The sequence below is a fragment of the Amphiprion ocellaris genome, chromosome 18 (assembly GCF_022539595.1).
Source record: "Amphiprion ocellaris isolate individual 3 ecotype Okinawa chromosome 18, ASM2253959v1, whole genome shotgun sequence".
Classification (NCBI taxonomy): Eukaryota; Metazoa; Chordata; class Actinopteri; family Pomacentridae; genus Amphiprion; species Amphiprion ocellaris.
In genome coordinates, this window is record NC_072783.1 from 1,803,047 (window position 1) to 1,829,767 (window position 26,721).

A 26,721-nucleotide genomic window follows, 5' to 3' on the forward strand; every position below is an offset into this window, starting at 1 on the left:
CCATCACTGTTGACCATTTATTCCACAAAACATACAATGCAAAGCATGTGCACTGTACAAGCCTTAATATTATGAAAATACTCATAACCATGCCTGTTTTTTTCAATTAAGTAAATTTTGTTTTTGTAGTCATCCAGATCTACTACTGCTTTTTACATGACACAGTATAACTGTCTATTGGACGTTACTTTTTGCATTGCTTTTGTCAGTTTTTGTCCTTTTGTTAGCTCATATTTCCACCTTGACTATATTATAAATATTAAGTAAAATTAAAATATTTCAGTCCGACCTGAACTATACAAACATACTGGTATGACAGTTGACACAAGTAAGACTCATTTTTCATTTGAAACTGTGCGTAAACTGAAACAGGTAGAAACCTGGCAGTGTTTTCCATGTGCTACACACAGCGGTGTCAAGTGCAGCTGCTGGTTAGAGACGAGCTTCGGAAATCTAAAACTTAAGCTGCTGGTAACGGATTCTTCAACATCCCAGTCCAGTAATGTTTCTTATATCAGTAGTCCTAACTAATGATCAGTTACACAAGTTCCTTGACAACATCCACTTGAAGAGAGGGGGAGAAAAAAAAAGATCCATTGTCATTTGTGGCACAGCAGTCATGGAGGCTTGTTTCTGTGGTCCTTTTTTTTTCTTTTTGAAAGAAGGAGTGAGGGGTTGAAACCAGAGGATTGGTCGCTCTTTATCGAGTCCTAAAATGTGTAAAAAATACACAAACACTTCTGAAAGGTAGGCAGCAGGTGGTTCTCAAGGTTATGTGATAAGATCCCTATGAAGGTCGGGTTTTACTGTTTGTACAAAGACAACCTCCGACGTGTTCCCGTTTGAATTCCTTTCGTTCCAGTGAAGCACCGCGTTCGATGTCTTCTCCAGTGCAATCTCCGTCCAATTTACACTCCTCTTCATCACGCAAAATATACAACAACCCTCGATCTCATTAGTCTTATGTTAAATGTTATACACATTAAATTTTTTTACAAACCAAACTGATTGTTAAACCACACAGTATCACATCTGTACAAACTCAGAAGAAAAAAGAAAAAGGTCACAAAACTAGGCGAAAGAAAGAAAGGAGTTTGTTTTTTGGCAATCAAAAGCAACAGCCTGGTCTGTCACAAAACCACAAATTAAGGGATTAAATACTGAAAAATCATACATATTTAAAAAAAAAAAAAAAAGGAACAGCACATCTACAGCTCAACAGTAGAGTCTGTGTTTGTGGTGATAAAACTGTTCTCCTCCCTAAACAGAAAAACACGGTTAAAACGGGTTAAGTGGCTGAAACACGAAGCCTGAGGACACAAACAGAATGCGACCAGAAACCAGATACCCTGCAGTTCCTCGCCAGTACGACAACACGCCTTCATCTGGTGAACCTCTACAGTTATATGGAATGGAAGAAAAACAAAAAAAGAAAAGAAGAAAGGCTTTTATAAAGGTTCAGATTTCAGCTCCTCCACTCGGCACTCCAGGTCTGCCACCTAGAAAAGACGGAAAAATACAGGAATGACAAGAAAGAACTGCAGCAAAATTCTAACAAAAGTCCCCAAAATACACAGGAGAAAGTTCAATTAATCCCACTTAGGTCTATTTAAGTTTAAAAATCAGCACAGCATCGAAGAAAACAAAAGTAAAAAGACCTTTAAAATGACGATTTAACCCTTGTGTCGCCCTGCGGGTCAAATTGACCCGTTTTAAAGTTGGAAAATGTAGAAGAAACATATATTGTTACAGTGAAAACTTCTACATTTTCAACATTTTTGGGAAATTTTTTATATTTTTTGGTGCAAAAAAAGAACTGTTAAAAACATGTTTCTTTAAGAATATTCAGGAAAAAAATCTACCAAAATCCAGCGAATTTCGCTGGATTTTGGTTGATTTTTTTCTGAATGGTCTTAAAGAAAATATTAGAAGTTTTACTGATATATATGGAATCACTTTAGATATTTTTAGGATTTTTTGGAAGATTTTTATTCATTTCTTGACAATATTTACATTTTTTAAAAAATGTTTTTATTTCTTGCCAAATTTGGGGATTTTTTTTTAAAAAAGCAAAACTTTTAAGGAATTTTTGGAATTTTCTTCCTGAAGATTTTGCAAATTTTTATAAATTTGGAGAATTTTTTTGCCAAGTTTTTGGATTTTTTTTTTTTCAGACAAAGGAAGAACTTTTTTTTGGTGCCTGTAAATGAAGATAACAGGAGGGTAATTAGAAGGAAAGAGTTTCTAAGGTGGTTCTTACGTAATTAAACATCGCATGGGCTGAAGAGTACCAAAGTTTCAGTGCTGAAAACTGAATTAAAGTCTTCCAACTGATGAAACTTTTCTGTTTTAAATTGCTGGAGGCAGAAAGCTCAGATAAGTAAAATCCTGAACAAGATCAACGGCACCAAAGAGACTTTTTTCATGGCTTCCTGTTAAGAAACTAGTTTCTTTTTCCTCTAAGTATGCATCAAGGTTGTTCCATTCCCTGAGATTAATCCAAGGAGGATTTTCAACTTTTACAGCCAGAAAATGAGACAAATTAATATATTTGGGTAGATTAGAAAAAGGCCAAACTGCAGAAATAGTGTAACACTGCAAAGGTCTCTCTAGGACAGTTTCCCAAAGTGTGAGGAGTGTGAGCGACTGGGAGGAAAAGGTCCGTCTATGTGGAACTAATGAGCTGAACTACTGTCTTAACGTCGGCCTGTTTTCATGGCGAACAATAATACTCAAACTGCACTGGCAGATTCTCAATACCAAGTACGGACTCGGAAGAACGGACTCACGAGAACACATCATGTGCCATTGGAATGACGTCACCACCTCGGCTCATCTGCTCCGATTATTTCTACCAGGGGTGTCAAACATGCGGCCCGTGGGCCAAAACCGGCCCGCCAGATGGTCCATTTCGGCCCGTGGGACAACTTTACAAAGTGTAAAAATTACACTGACATCAACTGTAATTTGTAAATTTGTAAAACTGTACATTTTAAATAATTTCTAGACAAGTTGTTTTGATCATAAAGTAAAATCCTCTATGGTTCAGCTCCAGATAGCTGTGACTAAATGTTGTGTTCCTTTGCAGATAAACTGTGGTCTGGAAGTTGTAATGTGGAAATGATAAACTGAGGCTGAATAACGTTGAAATTGAACTTATTTTTCTTAAGAAATTTCAGGACGTTCATAATGTTTTGTAAAAAGATAATTCATTAAATGTGAACATTTTCAGAATGTACTTTTCTGAACTAAAACAAAAAGAGATGGAGTTGTGGTTATTTATAGGATGCTCTGATTTTACTGGTTTCATATATATATATAAACTTTATTATATACAAAGTTATTCTTTTGTCCTCCAAATGGGGGCCTGACAGAAAAACTGCTCTAGGATGATCTTCCAGACATGTAAACTCAACCTCCAGGCAGAAAGCATGATGTGTTTAAAGCAAAGTTACATTTATATTAGTGTAAATTTGTGCTTCCCCCTATATTTTACAATCATAAATGTATGATTTTAACATTTCTTTCATTTGAGCTGATTTATTAGAGACTCCATTTTTTGGATTTGATGGCTTGTGCAGTTATAGATCCACAAATGGGATGTTTGCCGTGTTTTAGACACAAATTTACACCAACATGAGTGTGTTTTAGTGTTTTAGACATATAATCTCATTTAAAGTGTTCATTAAGTGCAGTTAAATGCAGTTATTTGTTAGTGATGGACCTACAAAGCCAGTTTTTTGGTTTTTGGTCTTACATTTTCATATTCATAACAGAAGTGTTCCATGTGTTTAAGTGTATATATAGAAATTTATATTGACATTTTCATCAAGAGCAGTTTACATTTTTTAGAAAGTTATTTGCCCTGCATGTATCTTAACTCATGAATCTTTGAGTCTCGGTCGTACTTAATTATTTTACCTTTTACATTATGAATTAGTGTTAAAAGAGCAGCGATCAGAACTGTCACCTAACAGAAAGCAGGTCCCAGTTTTGGATTTACTGAAGCAAATAGAAGAAATTAAATAACATTAACTGGATGTGCCAAGTTGATATATTGATTTTTGAGGGTATTTTTCTGTTTGTTTTGGTGCTGCAAGTCTTGAAATGTAATTTTATTGTAATTTAAAGAATAATAACAGGAGGTGTGCTTGACATTTCCAGAAATAATAAGTCAGATCTTTATGATTCAAACTCTCTCACGATTGTGAAGAGATTTCAGACTTCAAACAGCCTGCATGAATGAATCTGCTGTTCAGGCGTTTCTCTGATTTAAAGCCTCCAAGTTCAGTTTTTGCACACTGTGTATTTTCTTTGCTGTATATTTTACACATTCTATAACACAAATACTTTGATTACTTTGCTCAAAGTGTTCAGTATATTTTCTGTGAATACTTTTGTGCTGGAAATGTTTTATATTCAGTGTTAGATGTAAGTTTTCAACTGTTTTTCTGTTTTTATAACAAAGAAATTTCCTCCAGTCCGTCTAAAAAGCTGAAGTGCATCAATTCTAAATCCTGCTGAGCCAATGTGAGGCTGCACATTTCTTCAGTTAGACTAAAAACCAGCCGTATCAGCCCTTAAAATGATTACACTTTAGCATACTTTATCATCTGATGACAGTCTAGTCTGAAATTTGGCTCACAGGCAGCAACAGAAGGCTTTTAATCACATGAATCCTTTAAAATGTGTCAGAGCAACATGTTGGAGACCTCATCAGGGTTCGGCACATTAAATCTGCTGCTTTTTAAGAGCTTCTTGATGAATAGCTGTTTCAGGATCCTACTGTCAGTCAGTAATTAACAGGAGCATAACCTCCTCTGACAGCCTGCAATCAGTAAAAAAGAGCATTTAATAACTATCATTAATGCCAACAGCCGACGAGAGGAACGATTTAAGACGTAGACGTTAAAATTAGGACTTTTCAATGGATTCTAACTGTTTGGATTCATGTTTGCAGATTGTTTATGTGCAGATGTGGAGCAGAACTTATGTTTTGACTGAGCACACCTGTACATACGGTGTAGGATGAGCTTTCATTTGAGTTTTTTTTAAGTAACATGGTGAGTTTAACATCTCCAGACTACAGGGATAAACTCAGTAATCAACCATCACCTGGTTTAGGCTAAATAAATACTGATAAAGAGATCAAGACCCCAAAAAGGAAGCCCAGATTGATGCAAGTTTATGTTTATAAATTATAGATATTTTATGACACTTTTCTGCGTAACAATGCTGCAATCACTTAATGTAAAAAATATAAAGAGAATTCTGGTGTATTTGGATGACCAGACTGTGCATCTCCAGCATTTAGAGTGTAGACAGATTCTTTTATTAGAGTGGAAGCAGATGTTGCATAGAGGAGCTGCAGCTTTAGGACAGAGAGAATGCAGGAACAAAACTCAGCAGCTCTTTAGACTCTATATCAGCGGTCCTCAGCCACCAGGTTGTGGACCGGTACCGGTCCGCACAGAAAGAATAAAAACGTTTTGTTCTTCATTTTGTTTCTGACAGTCTGCAGGGTGTTTTATTTTGAAAAACGATGAGATTATCCTCCCATCACTTCCGTCTCTGCTTCTTTCCCGCACTTGATTGTCAGTTTTCACGCCCAGTCATTAACCCTCCTGTTGTCCTCATTTACCTGAACCAAAAAATATTGTTTCTTTGTCTGAAAAAAAATCAAAAAATTCAGCAAAAAAATTCCACAAATTTCGGAAAATTTGCAAAACCTTCAGGAAGAAAATTCAAATAATTCCTTAAAAAATTTCCCTAAAAAGTTTTATTTAAAAAAAAAAAATAAAAAATCCTCCAAATTTGGCAAGAAAATTCTTGTAAATATTTTTTAAAAATGAGTAAATATCTTCCAAAAAAAATCCTAAAAATATCTAAAGTGATTCCATATATATCAGTAAAACTTCTAATATTTTCTTTAAGAACATTCACTAAAAAAATCTAATTCGCTGGATTTTGGTTGATTTTTATGTGAATGTTCTTAAGAAACATTTCTAACATTTCTTTTCTTCCACCAAAAAATGTTCAGATATTTCCCAAAAATGTTGAAAATGTAGACGTTTTCACTGTGACAATATATATTTTTTCCACATTTTCAAACTTTAAACCGGGTCAGTTTTGACCCGCAGGACGACACCAGGGTTAAACTTGTCGGTTCTTGATTTCCGCTACAGATCCAATGATTATGAGAGTCTCCACAGATGATTCCCATGAATGTGTTTAACGGAAGCAGAGCAACGCATTGCAACACAGATGAATAAAATAAGTTGTTTTCCTGGATTCATTTTGGAAAATACACTTAGTATACAGGGTGGGTCAGGAGTAGGCTGACAGTCGTTTCACCTTTTAGATCTAATTTATTTCAAACCAGTATTCCATGTCCCGTGTTCACATTTTGGAATGTTATTAAGCTATTTCTTCCAATTTTGGTTTTGATTTTTCTCTCTTTTTTTTTACATTTTCTAAAGGGATTGTGAGAAATGGCAAGCAAATTAAACCAAGAGCAAAGAAAGTGGAAACTAAAGCAGCAGTGGAAGCGTGAAAATGCCGAGCAGGTGCCCACATCATGGCAATGAGCCTTTAAAACTCCACCCGGCTCCTAATAAAATGGTTTAAAAATGTAAAGGTTCACTTCCATAGCCGACATTGATCTGATTCGGTCTAATTGAGCGGCTGCACTGATGTAGTCAAGAGTTCCGAGACTCGAACAAGTGTCTGAAAGTGTTAGTTTTGTCTCAGAGCTCGCGGCATAGTTCCCGGCTCATTCATGTACGTCCTCTGTACTGGACAGTTGTTTCCGATCTCTATCTGGTGACTCATTTCAGCTACCCTACTAAATCCTGACGTTGGAAATGATATCTCATGTGGGTGGAATGAGGGGAGCTTTATATTCATGCTGAGACGAGATGGAGGCTCCTGACTGTTGAGAGTTTAATTTATGTTCAGTTTCATTTAGTTTCTTAGTTTCATTAGAAAATGGATTCTCGTTTTCTTGTCAGCCTGTTTTAACTTCAAAGTATCGCTGTTTCTAAGATTGTGAGTTGTTTTAGCTCCAAAAAGGCAGGAAATTACAAAAATAAGTTAAATTGAAAGATACTTTCCCCCCCTCGGTTCTCAGGAGGCTCTATAGCGGTTCTTTGATAAGAAGCAGGGAACGACTGGATGATTTTGAGCTCCCAAAGCTCAAACACTGCAAAAACTCTAAATCTTACCAAGTCTATTTGTCTTATTTTTAGTCAAAATGTCTCATCTCACTTGATTTAAGATAATTCTCTTAACAAGAGACATTTCAGCAGATGGAGGGACTTGTTTTAACCCTCGTGTCGTCCTGCGGGTCAAAATTAACCCGGTTTAAAGTTTGAAAATGTGGAAAAAATATATATTTTCACAGTGAAACTTCTGATGTCCACATTTTCAACAGTTTTGGGAAATCTTTGAACATTTTTTGGTGGAAAAAAAGAAATGTTAAAAATGTTTCTTAAGAACATCAACACAATTTTGGTGGATTTTTTAAAAATAAAACTTTTAAGGAAAGCTTGTAAGGAATTATTGGAATTTTCTTCCTGAAGGTTTTGCAAATTTTCAGGAATTTGGGGAATATTTTTGCTGAATTTTTGGATTTTTTTCAGACAAAGAAACAATATTTTTTGGTGCCCGTAACTGAGAACAACAGGAGGATTAAGACGATGCATCTTAAATATCTTAAGTCAATCTTGAAATTATCTTGTTTTGAGTTGCATTTTACAAGAAAACTGAAAATAAGTTCAATACATCTGAAATTGGGAGGTTGCATGAAAGCAAAAATCTATTTTTCAGTGGAAAAACTGCCTTTTCTTTTTTTAGCATATCTGGCTTATTTTTAGACACCTAAGCTTGACAATCCTGGTAAAATAGAGCTTTAAATAAGTTTTCCCAGCTAATTTTAAGATCTCAATATTCTAAATATCATATTTTATTTCCAGAAATCTTACCAAGCCATTTTTCACTTGTTCTATTGGCAGATTTTTTTCACTTATTTCAAGGTAAATGTTCCTTGAAAAAAGTTTTTCTTTCTTGTTTTGAGAGGGGCATTTTTTCCAGTGAACTAAAGGCTTTAACGTCACCATCTTCTTCAGCAACATCTGCCCAGCACAATGATTCCTGCATATATAGAAACTTTGCACTAATTATTTGTCCATAAATGTGACACCTGAGCACATTTTCAGACACATCAAAGCCAACCTCCCCTCCATACCTGCTCTTGAAGTTGCCCCGACTCCTCCTTCAGCAGAGACGCCTCGGCCCCGACTTGTGCACAACGTTGAGTCTCCTTCTTCAGATACTCGATCTCCCTGTGGACACATCACAGCGTTAAGCTCCAACCTAAAACACATCACAGCTCTTTCAGCTTCCACATGTGCAGCTAAAGCATCTCACTTCTGCTGATACTCCTTGATGAGGCGTTTGGCTTTGCTGTATTTACGCTCCAGGGCCTGATACTGGGACTGCGTCTCCTTCAGGTGCTCGTCCACCGCCTGACACAAGCTCTGGGCCTCCATCCAGTAGCCCTCCAGCTTCTCCATGCGCTCCTTGTTCTCCTGCAGGGTTTGCTCCAGCTGGGCTTTATCCATACGCCAGCGCTGCTTCTCCTGCTCCGCGTGGTGCAGCTGGAAACACATAAAGCATCCATTTCAGTCCCAAGATCTTAGAAAATAACCAGTAAACATCTTCCTAATTCAATTGTACCTTTCTCTTCAGCTGCTGGATCTCGGCCTGGGTCACGGCGTGCTTTATTTGGAGCTTTAACACAGAAAGAAACGGTTTTAAACACAAGCACGGCAAAAACTCTAAATCATACCAAGTCATTTTTCACTTGTTCTATTGGCAGATTTTGTCACTTATTTCAAGGTAAAAGTTCCTTGAAATAAGCTTTTTTTTCTTGTTTTTTTTTTTAGAGGGGCTTTTTTTCCCAGTGTGTGTTAACGTTAGCTACATCAGGGTGATTACAGAACAGACGCTCCAGTTTAAGGATTCACCTCTTTGTATTTATGGGCCAGCTTCTCAGGGTCCGTCTCCAGGGGCGACATGTCCTCGTTCTCCGCCAAGTCAAACACCTCGATGGCGCTGGGATACGGCGGACTGGCCTCCTCGTCCTCATCCTCCTCTTCGTCGGTGCCATACTCCCCGCCCTGCAGAGGTCAGAGGAAGGTCGAGGCGAGGGAATCAGAGGAGTTTCAGTCAAGAATGAACAATATTTTACATGTAACTTTTCTTTTTAGTATCATTATAAAACTCCATCCAGCTCCGTTTTTAGGGAGGTGACAGAAGAAATGTTAGATACTGAGAACTCAGACTCTGCTCCAGATAATAAGGGTTAGTAGAAATAAAGTGGAAATAAAACCAGCACACCTAAAAACTTATTTATTTCTCCTACTGTCGTCCTTTTAACCCTCATGTCATCCTGTGGGTCAATATTGACCCATTTTAAAATTTGAAAATGTGGAAAAAATATATATTTTCACAGTGAAACTTCTGATGTCCACATTTTCAGCTTTTTTGGGAAATCTTTGAACATTTTTTGGTGGAAAAAAAGAAACATTAAAAATGTTTCTGAAGAACATTCACAAAAAAAATCAACCAAAATCCAGCAAATTTTGCTGGATTTTGGTTGATTTTTTTGTGTTTTTATTATATCTTGTTTAATTTTATTGTTATATCTTATCTGTTGTGGTAAAGTTGTGTATTGCTGACTGTAGGACAAACAGCTCCTCGGCGATACTAAAGATTACCTTAAACCTTGAAATAAAACTTACTTTTTCTTTTTCATCTGTTTTTCAGGCGAATCGACCATTTACAGTCACAACAAGTGACAATTAGACAGAAACTTGAATTTCAGTCTTTTTGTAATGTCTGCAATGTTAAAAGTTTGTTTTTACACATGGATTACTGGTTTCCAAGAGGTATTTGGACATATGTCATCCATAAATGAGAAAAAAAAGACATTTTTATATTTCTTGTTCAATGTTTGGACGAATTATAACAGAAAAAAGTAATTCAACAGACTAGGGCTGAATTGTTTGCGGAAAATACCAAATTGCAATTTGATGTCCAGTATAATTTGCTAAAAGTCAAGTTGAATATTCGATGTGTTATAGATTTAAAATGTCTGTCACTTTTCTATCGTTCCTTTATTTTGCTATTCTGAATTCTAGACTTATCCTCCCTCTGGTGTTTCCACGTTACATGTATTTACGACGGCGTTGTTTTATTGTCCCTGATTATATAGTATAATGAACCACTGACAACAGTTTAACCCCAGAGTAAATGAATGTTTTTATGATGTCTGCAATGTTAAAAGTTTGTTTTTACACATAGATTACTGGTTTCCAAGAGGTATTTGGAGGTATGTTATGTATAAATGAGAAAAAAATAACATTTTTTATATTTATTGTAACAGAAAAATGCAAGACAAAGTGATTTCCACCGACAAGGGCTGAATAGTTTGTGGAAAATATTGAATTGCAATTTGATTTCCAGTATAATTTGTTAAAAGTCAAGTTGAATATTCGATGGTTACAGATTTAAAATGTCTGACACTTTTCTGTCATTGCCTTATTTTGCTATTCTGAATTTTAGATTTATTCTCCCTCTGGTGTTTCACAGTGTTACACATGGATTACTGGTTTCCAAGAGGTATTTGGAGCTATAGATTGACTTTTTTAGGACTACTGTTCAATATTTGGATAAAATGTCACAGAAACCAACAAGACAAAGTCATTTTACTGTATTTACTTCTATGCAGTGCCACCAAATGGCCTCTAGGTGGTGCAAAACTCCCAATCGCCCCATGCACTTCCCATTATACAACTCTTCCGCTTTTCAAGAACCACCCATCCTTCAGCATGCTCACGGATGGGGCAACTTCCTCCCTGCTATTGCAGTGAAACCAAAAGGCCAGTTTGTCAGCACACACTCCGTCAGACCAGAGGAAAAAGCCGAGACACAATTAAGAAAGCAAAGCGAGGCCGCGAAATCTGAATCATCCCGATTTGTCCCCATTTCGGAGCTCAGCTTATTGTTTGATCGTGCTGATAGAACATGCGGGATTTAACGGGGTGGATTTTTGCCAGAAGCACACACCACATACACACAACACACACACACACACCACACATAGAACACACACACCACAGTGAGGATGGTCAGTGCTGTCCATGATGGTGCCAAGATAAATTTCATAATCCTAAAGGGGAAGCAAGAGGGTCAAGCAAGGACTCAAGAAAACACATTTTAACCCTCCTGTTGTCGTCATTTACCGACACCAAAAATATTGTTTCTTTGTCTGAAAAAAATCCAAAAATTCAGCAAAAAAATTCCCCAAATTTCTGAAAATTTGCAAAACCTTCAGGAAGAAAATCCCAATAATTCCTTTCAAGTTTCCCTTGAAAGTTTTATTTTAAAAAAAAAAAAAAAAAAAAACTCAAATTTGGCAAGAAAATTCTTGTAATATTTTCAAAAAATGATTAAAAATCTTCCAAAAAATCCTAAAAATATCTAAAGTGATTCCATATATATCAGGAAAACTTCTAATATTTTCTTAAGAACATTCACAAAAAAAATGATTGATTTTTATGTGAATGTTCTTAAGAAACATTTTTAACATTTTTTTCCCCACCAAAAAAAATGTTCAAAAATTTCCCAAAAATGTTGAAAATGTGGACGTCAGAAGTTTTACTGTGAAAATAAATATATTTTACCCACATTTTCAAACTTTAAAACTTTAAAAATTTTGACCGGCAGGACAACACAAGGGTTAAAGAAGTATTGTAGCTGGAATGGTGACTTTAATGTCAGTTTTCAGTCATGTATTTGCTCTTTGTGCCGAGTTTTGTACATTCGTACTTAAATTTAAAGGCATTCTGGTGCAAGATCATGGAATAATAAGTATTTAAGCAAGAAAGTAGCCTCAAAACATTCTTTGTAATCTTTAAAAATCTGTTAATTTGCAGTATTGTGTGCATGCAGGTGGAGGGGGATGGGAGAAGAGGATTAGCATGACAACCCTCACTCCTCCACTGAGCATGTGTGACGTTGCACCATCTCTGATTGCAGAGCGCTAATTTGTGGCACTGACCTCTTGTTCATCCATGTACTGGTTGTAGCGCTGCTCCATCATCTCCCGCTGCCAGCGCTCCTGCTCCAGGGTCTGCTGGATGAGCTGGGCCACTTCGCTCTGCTCGCCCGGCTTCTCCCGCCCGATCACAAACCTGGATGTGGACAAAACCCAACCGTATTCAGAATCTGTTATGGTTTCATACTATATGTGTAAACTAAATAGGGATCGACAGATGTGGGTTTTCATGGTTGATACCGATTGTTGGTGATCTGATGAGGCTGATAACCGATATGTGCCGCTGATATATGTTGATTGTTATGTTTTAACAGCATGTGATAGCAGAGAACCTGTCATTCATAACTAGGATTCTTCATTAATAAGGATGGCTGTAACTGATGATGTAAATCTGTTTATGTGGAATCCGCTGAGATTGATCAGGTGAAACCGTTCAGCTGTATCAACTGTGGGAACTTTCAGATCAAAAAGCACAACTGACCCCCTCACTGACCCACAAAAATCTAAACTGAGTTTTATATAATTTCTGTAACATTTTATGGTCTAGATTTAAGTGGCAGAGTGGTCTAACCCACAACCCAAATACATAGTCACAGTGGCACTTCGAATGTTAGACCATTCTTGAATTCACAAAACTTTTGAACCCATTTTTCTCAAAAACTACAGAAGGTGGGTTAGACCACTCTGCTTCCAAATTCTTCAAATGTTCTGCAGAGCCACTGGTTGCAGATTGACTGTTATATAAACAAGACACATTTATATAAAGTCTAAAGCATCTGTTGAAGCTGATGACGGTACAGGAGGTCCTCGGTCGTTTCACCGTTACGTCAGAACTGAACACAAGCCGGTTTTCGGTTTAACGTACACCGTGTATGTGCTGTATGTACAGTCGTCATGCGGAAACACTGGTCAGGTTTCACTTCTATAAGGAATAAAAAAGGCTTCATCTTTCACTGTCTCTTCTTCTTTTGTTGCCCACTAAGGTCAAGATCTTGAAGCATTAATAATTTTTGTTTTCCAGATTCTGCTTCGGGGTAGTTTGTTGCTGCCTTCTAACGTAGCCGCTAGCCGTTAGCATAGCTTTAGCCACTGTGAGAAGCTAATTTCCTGGTTTGTGTGTCTTGTTCAGTTTTTGCTGCTTGAGAGACATTTCTGAGACCACAAGGTGACGAGACAGAGACAGGAGGCTTCATCAGACCTGAAGTAGAGCATTTCATTTATCAGTAATCAGCCAATAGAAATACCGATAATCGCAAAACTGCCAAATATCGGCCACGATAATCGGCCAGGCTGATAATCAGTCTATCCCTGACACTAAATAATGCATGTTGGCCTCTGAAGAGCATGGAAAGCAGCTCCTTGTGGACCTACAGAGTGTTTCCATGTATAACACACTGCTTACACCCGTCTTGAGTGGCTGTAGTGTAACGTATTAATGCAGTCAGGAATGTGCTCTCGCTCTTATGGCTTCCTGTTTACCAGCCTCCTCTACAGAGCCTCTTCAGAAATCAAACCCTCAACCCTGCCTCTCTCTTAGCTCATTGTGCAGCTCATTATAGTTTCCTGATTGAGCCTCCGTCCAATTACAGCCAGCAGTAAACAGGGAGACCTAGTACGGTGAATCATGACGAAGCCACAGACGGTTATTAAGCCAGCCGCTGCAGCCTTTCAATTTCTGCAGCGCTTAACGGGTAATTAAACGTCCGCGAACACACATCCTGTCCCAGCCTATTTGTCTGCTTTTTTTATGACTAGGTCGGAGCTCTTATTGCCCTTCGCCGTCACTGCAGCAGATCCATAATGTATGAGCTATCTATGGAGGCCTCTGATCTTCACAAGTCACACAACACTAACAATTATCCCAACAGCGCTGACCACCAAACCCTGAATTATGAATGAGCTCAGCTGACAAAAGGATCTCCCAAACCCCAAAGAGCAGAAGAGCTGCAAATAGCCCTCTGGCATTTTAACATTTTGATGCCAACTGTATTGGTTACTGATAACTGTGTTTTCCTGCAGCCCTCCTGTGGAATCTCATTCAGAACGTCTCCAAGAAGGAGCTTTTCAGTGCTTGAAGGGTATAATCATGACCCTGTGAGACTTGAGATATAAATCTACAGTCTGGTGAAGTGAACGGGCAGGATGTGGCCGAGTCGGTCCTGCGTGTGAGACGGGCTGTGGGTAAATATATCAAAAGGAAACCATCTCGAGGAGGAAGAATGCTGGATGTCACTGCAAGTTGCACCGACGGAAGCGAAGCAAAACACATGTAGTGGTCACAGCGAAGGCATTCAGAAAACCACAAGACGACTGCAGAAAGAAACGTACAGAGAGGCTCAAAGATGAATGCTAATATCAGCAGGTTAACATGCTCACAATGATGATGCTAACATGCTAATGTTTAACAGGGAATGTTCTCCATTTGTTCTCTCCGGGTACTCCGGCTTCCTCCCACAGTCCAAAAATATGCTGAGGTTAATTGATCATTCTAAATTGCCCGTAGGTGTGAATGTGAGAGTGATTGTTTGTCTCTGTATGTAGCCCTGTGACAGACTGGTGACCTGTCTAGGGTGTCCCCTGCCTTCGCCCGAGTCAGCTGGGATAGGCTCCAGCCCCCCCCCGCGACCCTAGTGAGGATTAAGCGGTGTATAGATAATGGATGGATGGATGGATGTTCTCCATTTTTGGGTTACTATGCTAGCCTCTACTAATTAGCACAAGCAGAAAGTATAGCTGCACTGCAAAAACTCTACATCTTACCAGGTCTATTTGTCTTATTTTTAGTCAAAATGTCTCATCCCACTTGATTTAAGATAAATTCTCTTAACAAGTGACATTTCAGGAGATGGAGGGACTTGTTTTAAGACAATGCATCTTAAATATCTTGTCTAGTCAAACAATCTTGAAATTATCTTGTTTTGAGATGAATTTTACAAAGTAAACTCAAAATAAGTTTAACCCTCATGTCGTCCTGTGGGTCAAATTTAACCCATTTTAAAGTTTGAAAATGTGGGGAAAAAATGTATTTTCACAGTGAAACTTCTGATTTCCACATTTTCAACATTTTTGGGAAATCTGTGAATATTTTTGGTGGAAAAAAGAAATGTTAAAAATGTTTCTTAAGAACACACAAAAAAAATCAACCAAAATCCAGCAAAATTCACTGGATTTTGTTTTTGTGAATGTTCTTAAAGAAAATATTAGAAGCTTTACTGATATATATATGTAATCTCTTCGGATTTTTTTTGGATTTTTTTTTTGGAAGATTTTTACTAATTTTTTGAAAATATTCACAAGAATTTTCTTGCTAAATTTGGGGGATTTTTGAAAATAAAACTTTTAAGGGAAATTTATAAGGAATTATTGGAATTTTCTCCCTTAAGGTTTATGCAAATTTTCAGAAATTTGGGGAATTTTTTTGCTGAATTTTTGGATTTTTTTTTTTTTTAGACAAGGAAACAGTATTTTTTGGTGCCCATAAATAAGGACAGCAGGAGGGTTAATGCTTTGCTAGCATAGATAATCCTTCATTAGTCCACAGTGACACTATCGTAGCTTATTTTAGCACATCCACAAGAGAAGAAATCTGGCCGGTGGACATTAAGCGTCAGAGGAGACTCTGTCATGGTGGCATTGTACTAAATAAACTACCACAATCCTCTCTGTTCGCCAACATGGAAGTGCTGGTAGTCAGATTGACCGCCTCTTTAGATCACTACAGTTTTAATCAGTCAGCCGTGCAACAGCTAATCCACCATACATTTCCCTCCTCTCCTGCCTTAACGTGTTTTTAATCGGTTAAATTGTTAGCGAATTGGCGCTGAAAACAAATCGTTTGACCCCTAACTGATCAGCATTTCCATTCCTCGATAGCAAAAAAATTAAAAATGACGGTGAATGATTTGTGATTATTTCAGTGACTCTTACTTGACGGTTCCTGAGGTGTTCCTGAGTACGGAGGCGGCGAAGCTTTGGGTGACTCCCACCAAACTGGTCCCGTCTACCTCCACAATCAGATCGTTCACCTGGATCCTGGAGGAGACGGAGTAGATGTTCTCAGAAATAATTCCTCTGTGGTCTCTGTTCATTCTCTCTTAACTTGAGCCCACACAAGCCAGAAACTCCATTTATAAGCTCTTGTTCTTGGCAGTGAGGTCTGTTTGCAGTTGCCAAGAATCAAAATAAGCAAGTGAGACAATGAAGCATCCGCTTTAAGAAATAAAACTACAACTACTGAGGATGACATGTGAGCTATTGACCTGATATGTTTCTGTTGGATGTTTTTCATAAGGCTGAAGTGTAAACTAACTTACCTGCCGTCCCTGTGCGCTGCTCCTCCTTCTGTAACCGTCTTGACGAAGATGCCCAGCTTCTCCAGGCCCATGTCAGCTCCTGCACCCATCCCAATGATACTGATACCCAGACCATCGCCATCTGAAACACAGCAGACTCGCTGTCACACACTGGAATCCATATTTAACAGTGTTTGATGAGTTTAATTGAGTAAAGCATGAGCAGGCTGTGTGTTTGCTAATCATAAACTCCTACATGAACCTCTGGCAGAAAGACCTACTTCCCTTTATCACAGATGAGACCTACTTAAAGGTGCCCTGTGGATTTTTCTTCTAAACAAAGTCTAAATTCAACATTACTCAACAAAGCACATTATACAGTATGTGTCCTTGATGCCTCACAGTGCATTTGCTTCTTCTTAAAACATTTACAAAGCCAATTATTATCGATTTTTGATTTGTTTACATCCATCTTTGATTGCTACCACTCGTTTCTGTTTCCATGGCATATTTTCATATGCATTTTGGAGAATCCCATTAGAGAAAGCTTATGGAAACAGCAAATTTAAAGGAAATTGATGAATAAAATAGATTTTGTCAAGATGGTTTTACTTTTGCTTGAGAAAAAAAAAGTTAATGTGCTTTATAGGAGATCAAAACACCTTTTCTAAATAAGCTCTGACATAGAGATCATTGCCTGACTGAAAACTTATCTCCACTTTTCTCTCAGTGGTGGCCAAAAGCTTTTTTATGCCGCCTCTACTTTGGATGTGGATATTGGAATGCACCCGTTTTCTTGTCTAGAACTTCCTCTACCGTGTTTAAGGTGTAATGTAGTCTCTACCGCCACCTTCTGACAATACTAGGCAGCCTAGTTTATTCAGTCAAAGCAGAAATATGCATTTTCTTTTCTTAATGTGTTGCAATATTTCAAAAATTTCACTTCAAATTAGCTTGACAAAAAGCATGGCTACTGCCTTTGTCTCTATGTTCAAGCATGACTTTAAACACTACTGCCATCAACTGTAAATGAGCAGAACTGCATGAAAACTAGCAGCAGAAATATGCATTTCCTACTTGCTTGCATGCACGACACAAACAAAACAAGAACAGCACTGAGAGAGCTCAGTCGTTGTATCATGTCTCATGGATAAGTCCAGCGGTGGATTCATAGTAGGATCACAATCATGTGATCGTCAGCAGGCAGCCGACATAGTGTTCATTTGTTGTCATGGTTACAGTGATTCCATGCCGCTATCTTGCAATGATACAGAAATCTATAACAAATCCGTGGATCCAGACTATAAGCTGCATCACTGCCAGAATCTAATCACTTGGTCCTTGTGTCATTTCTGAGCTTCCCTGAAAATTTCATCTAAGTCCGATAGACTGTTTTTGAGTAATGTTGCTGACTGACAGACAGACAGACAGACAGACAGACAGACAGACAGACAGACAGACAGACAGACAGACAGACAGACAGACAGACAGACAGACAGACAGACAGACAGACAGACAGACAGACAGATTAACAGAAGGACAAACGTACGCCAACGGTAACAAAAGAGCTGCTCATAAAAATACAACTCCATAGTGCGACTAGTGGCCAAAAAACTCCACAGGGTACCTTTAAATTGATTTCCCACATAAGGCTTAACAATAAACTGCAGCTCAAAGAAAAACTACAAGAAAAGACATTTTAAAGAGTTAAATGTTTTCAAAGCAGAAACAAAGAGTAAAGTTAAACAATCAGCATTTTAACAGGGCAGAAGCGTCCACAGCGTTGGATTAATAACAGCAGGTTCAAATCAGGACTAACTGGAGGCCATGTACTGATCAGGAATGATGTGAGTTTTATTTTTTTTTCATTTCAGATTTCAACAAAAGCACGCACAAGCTTCTTTGTAACTCGCGGATAAAAAAAGATCCAACCTTCATGTGGTCTGGAAATAATAAAACGCTATTTTAGTTAACGTCTGTAAATGTGACTTGAAAGTTAAGATCAGAATCGATGTAACACCTGGATTTCCTGCCTGAGGTGGAAGATGCTGAGGCTGCAGATTCATTGTCTGAGTCCGTTTCTAACTGGAGCTGCTGTTTAATTGTAATTAAATTAATTAGGACAGTACACACACACACACACACACACACACACACACACACACACACACACACACACACACACACACACACACACACCAGTGCATCATTTACTGTGTATGGGCACATATGGTATACCTTGTAACCTGCCCTGTACACAACTCTAAATATAGTCTTGTATACATATATTAATGCAGCATAATGTCGAAGGGATGTTGTGGCTCACAGGGAGAGATGGGAGGAAGAACTTGCACCATTGCACTTAGTTTGCCTTGTGGGAAGCAGGAGGGCTGGCAGAAGGCAGCTGCTGAACAATGCAGGCCCTTTTTACAGAACTAAATGTAGGATTTTTCAATTCGTCGTCAAAGATATACACGGAAAGGCGTGATAAAACCGTCCAGTGTGAGGTTAATCCATCAAATACCTTCGAATGAATGTAAAATTCCTTATGCTGTTTCCTGATATTAGTCACCTGGTGCCTGGAGCAGTTTAAAATACTGCACTGTAAAAATTCAAAATCTTACCAAGTCTATTTGCCTTATTTTTAGTCAAAATGTCTCATCCCACTTGATTTAAGATAAATTCTCTTAACAAGAGACATTTCAGCAAGATGGAGGGACTTGTTCTAAGACAATGCATCTTAAATATCTTGTTAAGTCAAACAATCTTGAAATTATCTTGTTTTGAGTTGAATTTTACAAGAAAACTTGAAACTTGAAGAAAACGTGTCGTCCTGCAGGTCAAATTGACCCATTTTAAAGTTTGAAAATGTGGAAAAAAATATTTTCACAGTGAAACTTCTGATGTCCACATTTTCTACATTTTTGGGAAATTTTTGATCATTTTTTGGTGGAAAAAAAGAAATGTTAAAAATGTTTCTTAAGAACATTCACAGAAAAATCAAACAAAATCCAGAGAATTTCACTGGATTTTGTTTGATTTTTTTGTGAATGTTCTTTAAGAAAATGTTAGAAGTTTTACTGATATATATGGAATCACTTTAGATATTTTTTGTAAGATTTTTACTCATTTTTTGGAAAATGTTTACAAGAATTTTCTTGCCAAATTTGGGGGATTTTTTAAAAATAAAACTTTTCAGGGAAACTTTTAAGGAATTATTGGAGTTTTATTCCTGAAGGTTTTGCAAATTTTCAGGAATTTGGGGAATTTTTTTTGCTGTTTTTTTGTTTTTTTTTCAGACAAGGAAACAATATTTTTTGGTGCCTGTAAATGAGGACAACAGGAGGGTTAATGCATTTCAAATTAGGAGGTTACATGAAAGAAAAAAATCTATTTTTGAGTGAAAAATTAATATTTCTTTTAACATATCTGGCTTATTTTAAGACACCTAAGCTTGACAATCCTGGTAAAATATAGCTTAAAATAATTTTTTTCCAGGTAATTTTAAGATCTCAATATTCTAAATATATCTTATTTCAAGAAATCTGACCAACCCATTTTTCACTTGTTCTGTTCGCAGATTTTTTCACTTATATCAAGGTAAAGTTCTTTGAAATAAGTTTTTTTCCCTTGTTTTGAGAGGAGCAATTTTTCCAGTCCTGTTGCCTGGAGCAGTTTCAAATACTGGAAATGCTTCTTCACTACTTGATAATGTTCAGTACCTTTCTCCAGCTCCACGGGGAACAGGTCCAGCCTCTCCACCCTTTTCTCCAGCTCGTACTCAGCAGATGCCGCCATGGGGTCCACGTCTTCATTGCGTCTGTCGTAGTCCTCATTGGGGTAGGTGGCAAACACCTACGGGAGGAGACAGATTCTGGATCAGACTGAGAATCACACTTAAACCTCTCGCTCAAGCACGAAAAGGAAATTGTAAATGTTTGCACAGCATTTCTGACTGTGGATAGCTTGTTGTTTTTTCTCAAAATTGGTATATTTGTGAAGTCCTAGTTTTTTTTAAGTAACAGTTCAACATTTTGAGAAAAAAACACTTCACTTTCTTGGCCGGAGACCCCTTCCAGTCAGATTTTCCCCTTGAAAACGTCCTTTAAAATGTGCAAACAGTGCATATGCTAGAAGAAATATCATGAGTGAAATAAGCCACCAAAGTCATGGCTGAGGATTTCCACCTCGCAGATCCAGACAGCCAAAGTTTCTTACATCACAAACCTAAGCAACCAATCACGTTAACTTGCAGGGTGAAGCCTTCTGTAGGAGTTAGCTACAGCCAGGCTACATTACAGGAGTTAGCTACAGCCAGGCTACATTACAGGAGTTAGCTACAGCCAGGCGACATTACAGGAGTTAGCTACAGCCAGCAAACATTACAGGAGGTAGTTACAGCCAGGTGACATTACAGGAATTAGCTACAGCCAGGCGACATTACAGGAGTTAGCTACAGCCAGCAAACATTACAGGAGTTAGCTACAGCCAGGCGACATAACAGGAGTTAGCTACAGCCAGCAAACGTTACAGGAGTTAGCTACAGCCAGGCTACATTACAGGAGTTAGCTACAGCCAGCAAACATTACAGGAGTTAGCTACAGCCAGCAAACATTACAGGAGTTAGCTACAGCCAGGCTACAATACAGGAGTGGGCGGAGCCAGGAGGAGCCGACAGGTAAATTTATAACCACGTTGTGAAATTAACAATGGCTCAATGTGTCTCCTGTTACAGTTTAACCCTCTTTGCCGTGGGTCACGACGTGTGCTTCGCTGCTTTTCATTTACGTTGCTAAAGTTGTGCTAACCTAGCTTAAGTTATTCCCTTTCTGTTTATGTTAGCAATAGCGTCGCTGTAGTTATGCTATCCTAGCATAGCATTAGCTAACAGCTTAAAGCCAGTAAGTAACTGCAGAAATAACACAAGTGTACAAAATATCTGCACATCTTTTTGCATTTACTCCAAATATAGTAACCGCGACTGAAAACAGAATTTTTGCCCCGGGGGACTCACTTAGTGGTTCAGTGTTTCATCGAGTCGCGTTCAATCGTGCACCAGCGAGCAAAACGCTGACAAACTGCATGATTATTTACAAGAAAGCTGCCGATTGTGACACGACTGAATGTGATTAGACTCAAATCCACATCAGACTAGTGAACGCTTCCATGCTTCATCCAGAGAAACACACGGGACGTCGCTCTTTCTCTTTATCAGGCTCAGATTTGGTGTCATGAACTGAAGCCGTCTTTAATGTCGGCTGGAACAAACGTGACACTCAAAAAGCTGTTAAAATGAAAGTAAAAACATGGCTGAATGCTTTATAATATCTAAATCGCGAATAAATACTTGAGCTAATACAAATGGAAATAGATGTGATGTATTCAGTAAAGAGGTTCAGCAGTTCTCATCGCTATGTCAGGGCAGGTTCAAGGACTCGCAGTTTGGTTTTTACGTATCCTGAAATTCTCCACATTTTTCTGCTTTCTAAACCGATCGGAAAAAATGCCCCTCTCAAAACAAGAAAAAAACTTATTTCAAGGAACTTCAACCTTGAAATAAATGAAAAAATCTGCCAATAGAACAAGTGAAAAACGTCTTGGTCACATTTCTTGAAATAAGATATGATATTTAGAATATTGAGATCTTAAAATTAGCTGGGAAAACTTATTTTAAGCTATATTTTACCAGGATTTTCAAGCATAGGAGTCTTAAAATAAGCCAGACATGCTAAAAAATAGTAGTTTTCACTCAAAAATAGATTTTTGCTTTATGTAACCTCCTAATTTGAGATGTATTGAACTTATTTTGAGTTGTATTATAGCGGCACTTCTCTAGATTTAAGACCATGTTGTATTTGAAATAAGATTACAAAGTTTAATTGAAGCATTTTCAGATATGTCTTCTCACTGTTAGCTAGAAATCCAAATATTTAGTCGTGTTTGACAGCATTTGTTGCGTTTTAGGGTCAGCCAGCTATGTCCAAAAGCAGCTGGTTTTAACTCAAAAGTAGACATTTGCTTTTTAAACATTCATGTTGAGTACAAAATGTAAGATGTATTTTACTTATTTCAGCTTGTATAACAGTGACATGACTCTAGATCTAAGACCAGCTTGTCCTTGAAACCAGATTAGAAAGTGTGATTTAATCATTTTCATATATCCGTCTGCATACAGTTGGTTGAAAATACATTAGTTGTAAATATGACCATGGTTCTTCCTCCCTCATTTATAAATAACTCTACTCCATGTAAATATGTCTAGTATTGAAATCAACTATTTATTTTTGAATTTGCAGCAACACGTTTGCCAACTTGACAATATGAACTAATTGGTGATTTTCCAATAAAATGCAGTTACTTGAATCAAGTGAAGTTTATTTCTTAAATCAAGATTGTGTAGCTTCTACAAATAACATCCCAGCTTGAAAAATGTATGAAAAGTAAAATGAACCTTGTTTCTTGTAAAATTCAACTCAAAACAAGATGAAGATTGTTTGACTTAACAAGATATTTAAGATGCATTGTCTTAACCCTCGTGTCGTCCTGCGGGTCAAATTGACCCATTTTAAAGTTTGAAAATGTGGAAAAAAATATATATTTTTATGTCCACATTTTCAACATTTTTGGGCAATCTTTGAACATTTTTTGGTGGAAAAAAAGAAATGTTAAAAATGTTTTTTAAGAACATTCACAAAAAAATCTGCCAAAATCAAGCGAATTTCACTGGATTTTGGTTGATTTTTCTGTGAATGTTCTTCAGGAAAATATTAGAAGTTTTACTGATATGTATGGAATCACTTTAGATATTTTTAGGATTTTTGTGGAAGATTTTTACTCATTTCTTGAAAATATTTACAAGAATTTTCTTGCCACATTTGGTTGATTTTTTTTTTTTTTAAATAAAACTTTTAAGGGAAACTTTTAAGGAATTATTGTAATTTTCTTCCTGAAGGTTTTGCAAATTTTCAGAAATTTGGGGAATTTTTTTTTTGCTGAACTTTTGTATTTTTTTCAGACAAGGCAACAATATTTTTTGGTGTCTGTAAATGAGGGCAAGAGGAGGGTAAAAACAAGTCCCTCCATCTTGTAATGTCTCTTGTTAAGTGAATTTATCCTAAATCAAGTGGGATGAGACATTTTGACTAAAAGCAAGACAAACAGACTTGGTAAGAGTTTGAGTTTTTCCAGTGCAGCCTGACAAACACTCAGAGGTTGTGGAAATGTGTGCAGATGCAGCTTTGACAGCAGCTGACCGCCCGTCTCAACGCAAACATCATGTAATTCATTTTTTATCGACTGTTTCAAGTGAGATGTCCGCAGCATTTCCTCTGAGCTGTATCATTTCACACTGGTAATCAAACAGGCTGAGGGGGGAAAAGAAGAAGAAAAATCAATCAGAACCGCTGAAGTTGCTCTCATGAAGACAGAGGCCTCTGTTTTCTGGGGCTCAACTTCCCACATTCACTGGAGTCTAACAGCATGACAGTTTACATAAGCACCTCCAGCATGCTAATGGAGGCCTTCTGCAGCTGCTGCTCACACACACAGAGCAGGCTGAATCTTTAAAAGCCTCACTTTCAGTCCTTCCGAGGTGATTATGTATGCAGCACCTTGCACGCTCCACTAGCTCCACTAATTCACTGCTGGACCGTCTCCTTTCACACATTCTTTAATACACTCCACTCCATCTCTCAACTTTCTTCTGCCTCCGCTGCAACATTTTGGTTCCCTGAGTCTTTGTTTTGCTCGCATGCCGTGCAGCTTCTCCGTCTGTGCAACCACGGCGTCTTTGTACAGTATAGGCTCCGTCTCCATGGTAACTCCACAGTTAAAGAGCCTGTCAGATTTGACAGCTTTCTTTGAAATGCAAGCGGCTCTCTCCAATGCATTCGGCATCATTGTGTTTTCATGCATCATTGAACGCACTACGAGCCTCTGCCTCTGCTCTTAGGCCTTACTGAGCCATGAGAATAGCTTCAAGTGGTGTCGCCTTGAGCCAATTCGCTGCCATCGCTGTCTGCTCACACGTGTAATGACTGGGAAGGGTTTCATCTTGAACTGTAGCGTGAAAATGACATGGCGCTTCAGAGTACGCCTGGTGACATTCTGCTTAAAATGCAAGCAGTTACAATGAGTGTATCTGTTTTTTTAATGCAAAAATGATCTGTGAATTAAATTACTTGCTCACAGAGTAATTTATTAATTTGGGAAATATGCTATAATGTAATAATACTGCTGTCCCTTCGGTGCACTGAGTTTAAAGCAGAGTCAGACCGATATATATCAGTTGGCCGATGTTAACTGTAAATTTAGAAAAATCTGCCCCAATTTTGCAAAATATCAGCAGATATTGGCTCAGATGTATCGATATCTGCATATATGCTGTCAGTGTGGAATCTTTTTTGGTTTTGGTACAAAATATAATGCATAAAATAGTTGAAATTTAGAAATAGTGTCATCACAGTTACTCTCAGAACCGTCTGCAGCACATGTAGCTGAGCACACAGTGGAGTGGTGTGGAGTCATGTGGTGACTTCGTAATCAATTTGTACCTAGTTTGTGAAATGCATTGCAGGAAAGTTAATAAAAAAAATGACTCCATCTTTGTCCTTTCTCAATATTACTCCAACATATATGAATAAATATAAATAATATTGACCAATATATTAATATCAATTCAATCATATTTGAATTAGTTTTTTTTAATGCAGAAATTATCTAAGTGAAATGATTTGCTCACAGAGAAATTGATTGATTTTGGAATTATACTTTCTTAAGATGATATGATACTGCTCTCACTTCTGTGCACTGAGTTTAAAGCAGAGTCAGACCGATATATATCAGTTGACCGATATTAATGGCAAATTTTTAAAAATCGGCCCCAATTTTGTAAAATACCAGCAGATATTTGCTCAGATGTATCAATATCTGCATATATGCTGCCACAATGTGAAATCTTATTTAGTTTTTGTTCATGCAGGAAAAGATGCTTGCTGTAATTTAGAAATAGTGTCATCACAGTTACTCTCAGAACTGTCTGCAGCACATGTGGCTGAGTACACAGTGGTGTGGAGTCATGTGGTGACTTCGTAATTAATTTGTACCTAGTTTGTGAAATGTATTGCAGGAAAGTTCATGAACAATGACCCCATCTTTGTCCTTTCTAAATATTACTCCATCATATATGAATAAATATAAACAATATCGACTAATATATTAATATCAATTCAATCATATTTGAATTAGTTTTTTTTAATGCAGAAATTATCTGAGTTAAAGGACTTGCTCATAGAGTAATTTATTCATTTGGGAAATATGCTTTCTTAAGATGAGAAGATACTGCTCTCACTTTGGTGCACTGAGTATAAAGCAGAGTCAGACCGATATATATCAGTTGACCGATATTAACAGCAAATTTAGAAAAATCGGCTCCAATTTAGCAAAATATCAGCAGATATTGGCTCAGATGTATCGATATCTGCATATATGCTGCCACAATGTGGAATTTTATTTATTTTTTTTTTTTTTTTGGTTTTTGGGACCGAATATAATGCAGGAAATAGTTGTAATTTAGAAATAGTGTCATCACAGTTACTCTCAGCACCGTCTGCAGCACATGTAGCTGAGCACACAGTGGTGTGGAGTCATGTGGTGACTTCGTAATCAATTTGTATTTAGTTTGTGAAATACATGGCAGGAAAGTTAATAAATAATGACTCCATCTTTGTCCTTTCTCAATATTACTCTGAACATATATGAATAGTAGGGATGTCCAATATCTTTTTTGCCAATAACCGATATGCTGATATTGTCCAACTCTCAATTTCTGATTCCTATATAAACCGATACCGAAATATGTGGGCTATTTGACTAATTTTAGGTAACATACATATCTCCAAAACAAGTGCCCAGTCCTAAAACTGGGAAGTTGGAATGTCCAGACGATGACACCCGGACTGTCAGAAGTACAGCCACTGTCGCTGAGGCAAAATCTGACTTTCTTTAAGCTGGCGCACTTTCCATGGTCGACTTCGACTGATGGAGGCCGACCTACTACATTATCCCCTGTCATGGAATTAACACATCATGCCTGATGTTATTGTGATGCCCCATTGAACACATTCTCAAAGGCTTTCCAAATGTAAAACACTGTGCAAAACAAGAAAACTATTTCAACCTAAGTTATGGAAAAAATGCCATATTTATGATTTTTTTCAAACAACAGTTCACACTCTCCCTCTCTCTATGAGTCTGGTAAATGCCACTGAAATCTAGGCATTATTTTATCAGTTTTCACGATAGGAAAAA

The 26,721-nt window shown here is 37.5% G+C and overlaps 1 protein-coding gene across 1 annotated transcript in view; it reads right to left on the reverse strand.

Moving 5' to 3' along the window:
* Positions 1 to 3: 3 nt before the first annotated feature.
* The window catches only part of ppp1r9bb (protein phosphatase 1, regulatory subunit 9Bb), a 42,496-nt gene continuing 15,778 nt past the window's right edge, over positions 4 to 26,721 (reverse strand). Inside the window, exons 3-11 of the mRNA XM_023286396.3 lie at positions 20,136 to 20,268; positions 16,435 to 16,555; positions 16,049 to 16,153; positions 12,125 to 12,257; positions 9,027 to 9,179; positions 8,737 to 8,790; positions 8,428 to 8,657; positions 8,246 to 8,342; positions 4 to 1,499 (exon numbers count right to left, since the gene is read on the reverse strand). Coding sequence (XP_023142164.2) covers positions 1,449 to 1,499; positions 8,246 to 8,342; positions 8,428 to 8,657; positions 8,737 to 8,790; positions 9,027 to 9,179; positions 12,125 to 12,257; positions 16,049 to 16,153; positions 16,435 to 16,555; positions 20,136 to 20,268 — 1,077 coding nt within the window. The 3' untranslated portion in view covers positions 4 to 1,448. The remainder of the gene's footprint in view (positions 1,500 to 8,245; positions 8,343 to 8,427; positions 8,658 to 8,736; positions 8,791 to 9,026; positions 9,180 to 12,124; positions 12,258 to 16,048; positions 16,154 to 16,434; positions 16,556 to 20,135; positions 20,269 to 26,721) is intronic.